General features: G+C 35.5%; 2 protein-coding genes across 2 annotated transcripts; one reads left to right on the top strand and one right to left on the bottom strand.

Annotated features, from left to right (window-relative positions):
- Nucleotides 1-233: 233 nt before the first annotated feature.
- On the bottom strand, nt 234-921 carry LOC111012637 (NADH-ubiquinone oxidoreductase). The gene is made up of 2 exons (XM_022286860.2): nt 671-921; nt 234-579 (listed from the first exon to the last, which is right to left on the bottom strand). Exons 1-2 carry the CDS (start codon nt 822-824, stop codon nt 431-433), a joined length of 303 nt encoding a protein of 100 aa, XP_022142552.1. The 5' UTR covers nt 825-921; the 3' UTR covers nt 234-430.
- A 4,820-nt stretch (nt 922-5,741) lies between these two features.
- LOC111012685 (PLASMODESMATA CALLOSE-BINDING PROTEIN 5) lies at nt 5,742-7,699 on the top strand. The gene is made up of 3 exons (XM_022286920.2): nt 5,742-5,902; nt 6,504-6,755; nt 7,429-7,699. The coding sequence occupies exons 1-3, from the start codon at nt 5,827-5,829 to the stop codon at nt 7,461-7,463; spliced, it is 363 nt and encodes a 120-aa protein (XP_022142612.1). The 5' UTR covers nt 5,742-5,826; the 3' UTR covers nt 7,464-7,699.
- The last annotated feature ends 2,806 nt before the right edge of the window (nt 7,700-10,505 follow it).

Genomic DNA, 10,505 nt, shown 5'->3' with positions numbered 1-10,505 from the left:
GATTTCATTGGCATTAATGTACTGTTCTGATACAATCATGAAGAACATTCTTCTCCTTCTTAAAGCTGCCATTTTTTTTTCCAGTTAAGATGCTGAAAACTCTGGGAAAGTACAATCTGAAGGGACTCGTTTACCAACTGAACTAAAAATAAAATTGAACTTACAAACAGCACAAGCAACAAGTATATGTTAATTTTGATTCATTCCTCCAAAAGGAAAAATAGCAAAAGAAATTATGTGAAGTCTGAAAGTTTTTCATTTAAACGAAAATGAGTAACTCAGAAAAAGAAAAATAAAGTTACAATTTGATTATTGACACAACCGGTCGCAATCAGTTGAACATTATGAAACCGTCCACAAATGGAACTCAAATTTCAGAACCACAAAGCAAAAAGAAGAGGGAGAAAAAAAAACCCTAAAATGCATAATCTTATTTCTTGTAACGAGCTACCTCGCCTTCGTTGGGGAAAAAACCCATAAGCCGACCGGCCGAGTTCTGATACGCGTACATGAATCCTCCCATCAGCCCAATTAGGCCGCCGGTCACCATTGACGGCCCCCTAATCCCCGGCTTAATCCCTAAAAACGCGAACACAGAGAACAGATTTCCAGATGAGCAACGGAATAGAAGGGGACAAAGAAGGAAAGGGAAGGAAGAAGGGATTGGTACCGGAGAGATATCCGACGGTGACGGAAACGCCGGTGATGGTGACGAAACGAAGGTAATCGAGAGTGTCGAAATTGCCGACGACTTTGGTGAATGGAGGGTTCCGATCTATTACTGGGTACTCCGGCTTGGTTGAAGCTGTAATGTCGGTGTTCATCTTGTCTTCTCCGGTGCTGAAAACTGATCTCCGCCGGCTCTCGATCTCTGCAAAAACTCGCTCGCCGACTCGCTGCAGACGGAACCAGTGAGCGATTGCGGACTGATGAATGGGCGATGTGGGCCTTGATGATCAAAGTCCAGTGCATTTCATGGGCCGTCCCAAAATAGTTGGACTGACCACAGGCCACGGCCCACTATATAAACGACTTTTATTTAGAGAAATTATTATTATTTTTATTTTTTGGCAAAGTATAAGGGAAATTGTTGAAAGTTTTACGAGGTAAAGTAGAAAAATTAAATATATAATTTCACCCTTAATATTTGTGTAATTTTACCATTTCGTCCATGGTGTTTCTAAAAGTTTCAAATTATCTTTTAGATAGTAAATTGGTTTTAATCGAGTAGTCACCCTTTGAATATTAAAAATTTATTTAAGTAGAGGAGCACGATATATGCTTAATATAAAATATGAGTATAACAAAAAAGAATAGAAATGTTGTAGCTCATCTTCTTGCTCGGAGAGCCCTTCTTCATCAGGAGAGTCGAGTGTAGATGGAGGATTCACCGACTGAGTTAACTTCTATCCTATTTCTTTGAATGTCTGAATTCTCTTTTTTAAGTTTGTGTTGTTTTGTTTTTTGGTGTATTAAAAAAACATATATATTTTTTAATTTTAAATTGATTATACGAGGGGGGCGAATTTAAAAGGTCAGGAAAAAAAACTAGTTAAAGTACCTATCTCCGATTTAAAGGTTGTAAGTTCGAATCCTCACACCCTGTACTAACAAAAAATTAATTATAAAATAAAATAAAAAAAACCTAAATATTTCACAACATATGTAATTTTTGATAAATTGTTTCCATTCCAAAAAAAAAAAATCAAAATGACAGCTTTCTTAACAATTGGAATACACATGCATTAATAAACACTATCTAATTCATGATTTTTTGGCAGCACCTTCACGTTAACTACCGCTCAAAATTTGACACATCCTTAATTTTTTCAAAATAGAAAAGTTGTCTCTACCACTGCCTTTCCAACTTGTAAAAAATTTCAATGGTGGTTAGAGATAGATGATCTCGAGAATACAAATACAAATAGAAAGAGAGAAGTACACGCCCGTTGATAATTTCATTGAACTTTATTCCAATAACAAAAATGAGAAACCAATTTTGGCCTAAACCCAAAGGCTAGAAGAAGTAGCTAACCATGAATCCTGATATGAGATAACAATTAGTAATTAAGAAGCTAAATTAGCATGGCCATAATCAATGACCCTATTAACTCCATGGCACTTAACAGTGTGAGTAGCACAAACATTAGGAACAGTGACTTCAGCATTGTTCACAAGAAAGTGTGCTCGTCCATGGTTATGCACTCTGATCATCCTGTTGTGCACGCCCGAGGGGACCATGGATCCCGTTGGAAAGCGTATCAGGTCGGAGAACTGCAGCGGCATTGCGATGAAATGGCTGAACACGAACGCCTCGAGGCGCCCCACGGCGATCGAGATGTTCGAGAGCTGAGCATCGCGGGGGATGAAGAAGGTGATGTCCCGCAGGGCCAGCTGCGTGGTGGCATTCAGCATTTGGAGAAGGATGGCAAAGCCGTAGAAGGATTTGGCCCTCATGTCTTCGATGGCAGCTTCGAGATCGGTGCGGTTCGGGTTCGAGCTATGGGACGACGACGTTAATGTCGCTGCTTGACAGAGGCTCGACAGCAGATAAAGGAGGACGACAATTCTTGTGATGCCCATTTGAGAGATTTTGAGGGGTGGATTGATGGAGAGATTGTTCGTGGGAAGATATGAGGAGAAGTGTTGGTGTTTTTATAAGTGTGTTGTGTGTTTTTTGTTTTTTTGGACTAATGTTTTGTTAGAGAGTAGGTTACACACGAGAAAGAGAGTGGAAAAAAACTTTCTTTTGCTTATTGCTTTAAAAACTTGTCGGTGTAATTCGGGATATGATTAGTTTTGGTCATTGTATTTTAAAAGACGTCTATTTTGATTTATTTACTTTCAAATTTTGTTCAACTTAGTCTCTTTGCTCTTAAAGTGTTTGTTTCGACCTATTTTTAAAAAGTAAGTAACTATTTTTATTCTTATTTGCAAAATTTTAACAAAGTTTATATACACAATGAGAAACCTTAAACAAATTCATGACTACATTTTCAAGACATTTAGTGAGTATATTGTGATATTTGATCCTAAAATTGATCAAGGTTGGAATCCGCGAAGCTCAGAAGGGAGAAGTTGATGTCCGAGGTACCTGCAAGACAAGGTTACTCCGACGAGAAAGTCAATCTCAGTCTGATCTAATACTCAAAGTGAGATCAGTAGATTCGTGTACCTTGTTTGGGTGGCAGACATATCTATTTATAGGGATGAAGTCTGACAAGACTTATGACAGTACTCTAACGGTCACCCAACAGTTCGTAAAATGTGGCGTGTTTTGTCGAAAAACGCTTTCATTGCCTTCGCGCCCATGAGCATTCTTCATAGGTCGGCTCGTACCTAAGATAAGCCGGCCGAAAGTAGATGGTAGGTGATGAATAACCTCCAACGGAAAAATAAAAAAGATAAAAATGAAAATGAATTGATCAAAATGGTCACGTTTTAAAGTAGACGGATTAAAATGAACCAAGATTAAGAGTACACCAAGATTAAAATAGACATTTTGAAAGTCTATAAACTAAAATAGGAATTTTTAAAAAAAATAATGCTTATTTTCAAACTTATTTACAAAATAATGCTCGTTTTAAACATATTAAATATATAATATACGATGATTAATTGAAACTTATTCCAAATATAATGATTTTGAAACTCTTCCGCCACATGGTGGTCGATGACCAAATACTGAAAATTGTGTGGTCACCTCTACAAGAGATGACCAAATGGAGGAATAATTATTTCAAAAACATTATTTTTGGAATAAGTTTCCAGCAATGATATAGATTTAATATGTTTCAAACCAGTATTATTAAAATTAGTTTAAATAAAAGTATGTCCATCCATCTTCAATGTCATAAAATTTAAACTCAATGGAGGGATGACTATTCGGGGAAAGAAATCAATAAAACCCAACCAGAGAAGTCTCATCTCTATTGGACATAAAAAGGCAAATTAAGTTGAATAATAATATTATGTAAAATAAATATGGACAAGATGGATCAGTAATTTCACCTCCTAAGATATATCAAGACTTTCGATCAATACCCTAAACTTAATCCCATATATACGAAATTTATGATGTAGAATGAAAGTGGTATGTACTCAATGTCTAAACTTGAGCCATATATTCACCGTAACTAGAGCTGAATAATTTAATCATATGACATCTTTTTACCCAAGTTAAAATATATATCCACTATATGAAAATATAATCTAGAATTGATAATATTATACCAACACGAACATAGTTAAGGAGTTACAATTAAAATCTGGTTTTCTTAACATCAAGTCCAAATTCTACCCAAGATGATAACTATTTTAGAACAAAAAGAAACTAAGGAAACTCAAATGCAAGTGCATGTCTAATGCATTCAAATAAAGTAATGTCACTCGTGACATATTGTTTTGCCACAATCATCACATTTAAATTAAATTAAGTTCCTTTAATTTGGTTTTGAGGTCACGAGGGCACCTCCCACTTTATACAATAACTTTAAAAAATTACATTCACTCACTTTGATTCATCTCTTCCCATAACTATTTCATTCAAACTCCAAAAGCTAATCTAAAGTGTTGAGCATGTGACCTATCATTCAAAAGATTATTAAAACCCCTAACCCATCATTATCATAAACAACTAATCTTTTCATTCAAGAATAATTAAAAAATCAATCATATAATAAAATTTAACTCTCTTCCCAAAAATAATAATAATAGTAAAATTTAAGAATATTCCAATAATATATTTAATAAAGTATTATATTCTATCAACACACAAAAAAGGTATAATAGATCGATCTAGTGCGGAAATTGACCACATTTATATTGGCAAATGAGAGGTTTCCAAGTACATGCCTAAGTACTTATTACTTCTTAGATTGTCGCAATTGCTATGTTATTAGGTTCAACCATTATAATGGTTCGTAATCCACAAACCATTCCTTAATTTTATTTGAGACTTGAGTAAAACTCAAATTGGCGAAGAATACGGTTCCAGGGTTCCCTTTATTGGAACTATGTTTCTATTTATTTTATTTTTTTCAAATGGATAGGGAACTCTTTTACCTTGGAAAATCATAGTGTTGTGTTGATTTATATCTTGGTTCTATTTCCAATCCAATACTTCCATTCAAGTTTAATTAGAGAGCTCTAGAGTAAATTAACCTCTCCACCATGAGTATATTAGATGTCGATTATTTCTACCCATAGAAAAGAAAAACATTGATGGTTGATTTTTGTGTAATCTTTGTGCAAATCAAATCTAAGATAAAAACATACTCTTTCTTTTTTCAGTGCAATCGGGTCGGGTATGAGATTTTGAACATCTGATTTAGAAAAAAAAAAAAGAAAAAAAATAAGTGAATGTCATTTAGTGCACTTGAGTTATGGGTCACGTGTCAGCAACAAATGATACTTCTTTTTTTTTGTTCTTTGAAACCAAAGGAAACTTCATTAAATGATACTCTTTTTATTAATTTGATGTAATATTAATACTAATATTTGCATAATCCTACCTAATGATTAAATTAATTACAACGGTTATGGGATCTTGCACTTTTAAAATATGAAATCATTATTATATGATAATAGTCCCAAAGTAATGCACTTATTAATTAGCAAAGAGTGTTCAACAAGCACTCTTACATTGAGAGGGAAAAAAAAGGTCGAATTTTTTAACGTAAGATTGAAGAAAATGAATGCTTTGTCGAGTGAAGAATCTTAACTTTCTCGAAGGCTGTGAAATCCAGCCATTTCTTATACCCCAAATCTCTGTTCAAATATGGCCATTGAGATCTAGCAGGAAAAAAACCAGTAAAATCCCACAAAATGTCTTCTCCTCCTCGGCTCATCATTCTTCAGCTCTCTTTGTTGCTGCTTTTCATCATAGCCCCACAAAGATTAGGTAACTAATTAACTTCCGTCTTCAATAACGTTATGTTTTCTTACCTCTAGTTCGAACAAAAACGTGTTTGATAACTAGTTTTTAGCATTTCTTATGTTCTTTTAACTTTGATTCTAGCTAGTGTTCTCTTGTTTTTCTTATCAAGATTCATGAGATTATAAGGTAGTTTATATATCTTATACAAGCCCTTATTAGATGCCTTAATCTCTTCGATGTGAAATCATGTTATTATTGTTTTATGGGGGAATGGTTTGATATATCAATCTCTATTTTTCTCTCTTGTTTATATCAAAAGCAAAAAATTAATTGTGTTGGGATGATTAATTTTTATTTATTTGTCTTTTAAAGGCCTTATTTTTTTTTTTTTAAAAAAACAAGACTTTACATACACATTGGTTACTAGGGACCAGGGCGAGCTCCTACTGTCTTTATGATATAATTCCTCTTTTAAGTTGAAAAAATATATTTGAGGATCTAGTACTTATCTAGGAAATGCAATAAAAATAGACCAATAACATAACAAACCATATAAAAGTTTGTTCATAGAATTAGTTTCTTACAAGAAAAACGAGAACGTTAACAAATAACGATGCTTTTTCAGAGGGGCAATTAGAGGAGTGGTGCATAGCGGATGAACAAGTACCCGATGATGAGCTACAAAGAGCACTTGATTGGGCTTGTGGGAAAGGAGGGGCAGATTGCAGAAAGATTCAAGTGAAACAGCCTTGTTTTTACCCCAACACTGTGAGGGACCATGCTTCCTATGCCTTCAACACTTACTACCAAAAGTTCAAGCACAAGGGAGCCACTTGCTACTTCAACTCAGCTGCCATGGTCACTGCCCTTGATCCTAGTAAGTACTTAATTACTCGTCACCCACCCGACATCCGATCCCCCAGCCCCACGCTCTCGTTTGATAATCAATTTATAGTGCCCATTCTGATCGACTAGAAGAAAATGGATCTTTTACGGTGGTTATATTGAGCTATAGTAGTGGTTTTTAATCGTTGCAATACTTTTCGCAATGGTTCACAAACCGCTGGCACAACCAGTGTTAGCAGAGATATAACAACCGTTTGTAAAACCGCTGGAAGTACATCTTGAAAACCACTGTCATAGGCACCTATATTGCATCGTTTATTTTTCTCTAATGCAACAATTTATACGACCGTGTTAAGGATCCCACGTTGAAAAGAAAATGGACTTAACAAAGGTTTATAATAGACATGAGTTATTCCTCTCATTATCAATTGGTTTTGAGATGTAACCCTATGAATATTAATATGGTATCAGAGCCCAAAAGCTTAAACGAGCATCCATTAAAAAAAGGGGGATCCGGCCAAGATCGATGAACCAAAGAGTCATGATTTTTTGAGATGAAACCCCATGAATATTAATAGATCGATGTTGCAAAATTAGCAACAATTTCTTGACTGCTGGAATTGTCTATCCTATTTTCGTCGTCTCCGATTAGTTAGTTTTGTCACGTGTTTTAGTGGCTCTAACAATGTTTCTTTCCATGGCAGGTCATGGCTCATGCAAGTTTGAGTATGTGCCTTGAAGGAGGGATCTTCATATCATCAACTTGGCTTCTCTAGTTATAATTTTGACTTCTCAAACATTTTTTTCCAGTTCCAATATCCATGTTCTTGTACTTTGGTATGTGTGAAAGCATGTTAAAAAAAGAAGAAGAAGAAGAGCATGTTTCCCCTTCAATTTTTAAGTAGCTTCAAAATCCTTTTTCGTAATCAATGAATTATTGGTGTCGAATTTTTATTTCTCGACAAATCGATCAAATCTAACGAGTCATGATATACGTACGATGTTTTGATATTTGATAGAGTTTGAGAAATTGATTTCAAGGATAACTGCAAATGTCAATTATAACTATATTGTAAAGTAGTCCAATAGAAAAACTAACAAAGAGATCAATCCAAATTTATTTTCATAAGAAATCTGTTAAAATAGGTAGACAAATAAAATAAAATTTTGACAAGCCAAACCATGGAGAAAATCTTTTTCCTATAAGGAAAATGTTCATTTAAATTTTTCGTTGTCCTATTTAGTTTGAGGTTTTTTTTATTTTCCCATTCCCTTTTAGTTTTTGTCATACCATCTATTATAAATAGAGATAGATGGGTCATTTGATTGGTGTGCACAAATAGAGAGTCGTGATAAATTCTCCAAGAAGAGAGAGTTCGAGAGCTAAATACTCATGTATCCGTTCGAGAGTCTGAAAGGCTTGTAGAGTAATTCGTGAGCGTTTTCTGTGTGAGGGAATCTGAGAGAAATCATTGTAAGGGGCTTGTAAACTATTGGAAGATTCTTCCTAACATTTTAATAGAACCTGCAACGGTAGCAGAGAACTGGACGTAGCCCGAGTGAACCAGTATAAATCCGGCGTTTAATTTTATTCTCCCTAATCTATATTTATCGTTCTTGTTACTTAGAAATTTTAGATTATTTTATCTAATCCTTTTAAGTGTAGGCTGCATTTTTCACAACAATTGGTATCAGAGTCCAAGGTTGAAGAACGATGACTGGAGAAGATAAATTGGTTATTTTTTATGGAACTGATTTTTGGAAGAATAAGATAGTAGATTATTTACATTCCAAGGAATTGGAATTGCCATTAGACAAGAAGCCGGATGACATTGAAGAAGCCAAATGGAAAAAGTTGGACAGGAAGGTGTTGGGTTCGATTCGCCTAACATTAACAAAAAATGTGCAGAGCATTCGTAGCTAAGGAGACTACCGCAATGGGTTGATGAATGCACTGTCTAACATATATGAGAAGCCCTCGGTAAATAACAAGGTGTATCTCGCAACTAAATTTTTTAATTTGAAGATGAATGAAGGTACATCTGTGGCTGCCCATATAAATAAATTTGATACGTTGATTAACAAACTGGTTGTTGTGGATTTAACATTTACACATGAATTAAATGTTATCTTGTTGTTGAGATCCTTACCTTACATTTGGGAGCCTATGAAGGCAGCTATTTCAAATTCTTGTGGAAAAGAGAAATTGAAATTCGCAGATGTCAGAGATGCAACTCTTGGAGAGGAGATTCGCAAAAAGGATTCTGGTATTGCCTTACTTCTGGTATAGCATTAAATGTGGACAGAGGAAGAAATAATAACAGAGACCACGAAAAACGTGGAAAGTCAAGAAACAACAGAAGCAAGTCTAGAAACAGCAGACTAGAATGTTGGAATTGTGGTGAAACAAGACATCTGAGGAGGAACTGCAAAGCCCCAAAGAAAGCTGAGGGGAAAAAAGCTGAAGAAATACATGATGCTCTAGTTCTTGCAGTTGAGGGCGCTCATAACACATGAGTGGTGGATTCAGGTGCGTCTTTTCATACAACTGGACAACGTGACATTCTTGAGAATTATGTTGCAGGAAATCATGGAAAGGTGTATCTTGCTGATGAAGAGCCTTTGGACATCATTGAGATTAGTGATGTTAATTTAAAAATGGCGAATGGTTCAGTTTGGAAGATTCGCAAGGTACGTCACGTTCAGAATATGATGAAGAACCTGATTTCCGTGGGGAAACTGGATAATGAAGGATGTGAAATATCCTTCGGTCAAGGAAACTGGAAAGTTACAAAGGGTTCCATGGTGATCATTCAAGGAAGAAAGTTAGGAACTTTGTATGTCAACGACAACGACAAAGATATGATAGTTGTTGTAGATCATTCGAGTCAGACCCAATTATGGCACAGTAGGCTGGGACATATGAGTGAAAAAGGTATGAAAATTCTTCACTCTACAGGGAAGCTAGAAGAACTTAAGGCAGTGGAGCACAAATTATGCGAATGACGCATATTTGGGAAACAGAGTCATGTCAGTTTCTCAAAGACAGGTTCAACGCCAAAGTCTACAAAATTGGAGTTGGTTCACACTGATGTGTGGGGGCCTTATGAAGTTTCTTCCATTGGAGGTTCCAGATATTATGTAACTTTGATAGACGACTCAAGCAAGAAGGTATGGACTTATTTTACTAAACATACGTCTGATGTGTTTTCTGTTTTCAAAACATGGAAGACTATGGTAAAGAATGAGACAGGCCTGAAAATCAAAAGCTTGAGATCAGATAATGGTGGTGAGTATGTTAGTAGGGAATTCAAGAAATATTGTGAAGACAGTAGAATTGTGATGGTAAAGACTCTTCCAGGGACACCACAGCATAACGGTGTGGCGGAGAGAATGAACAGGATGCTGAATGAGCGTGCTAGGAGCATGAGAATATATGAAGAATTGCCTAAGATGTTTTGGGCAGAGGCAATCAATTGTGCAACCTATCTGATCAATAGGAGCCCGACCACATCACTAAACTTCAAATTACCTGAAAAAGTCTGGACTGGCAAACAGGTAAACCTTTCCCATCTAAAGGTTTTTGGATGTGTATCTTACCTTCACATTGATGTTGCAGACAGGAATAAATTGGATGCCAAATCCAAGAAATGTTTCTTTATTGGGTATGGTGGAGCTGTGATAGGTTACAGATTTTGGGATGACCAAAACAAGAAGATTATTAGAAGCAAGAACGTGATCTTCAATGAGAAAGTCTTATACAAAGACAAAAATAAAGTTG

The sequence above is a fragment of the Momordica charantia genome, assembly GCF_013281855.1.
Source record: "Momordica charantia cultivar OHB3-1 chromosome 3 unlocalized genomic scaffold, Mcharantia_2.0 BLBB01000003.1, whole genome shotgun sequence".
Classification (NCBI taxonomy): Eukaryota; Viridiplantae; Streptophyta; class Magnoliopsida; order Cucurbitales; family Cucurbitaceae; genus Momordica; species Momordica charantia.
This window is presented reverse-complemented; position numbering and strand designations above follow the sequence as displayed.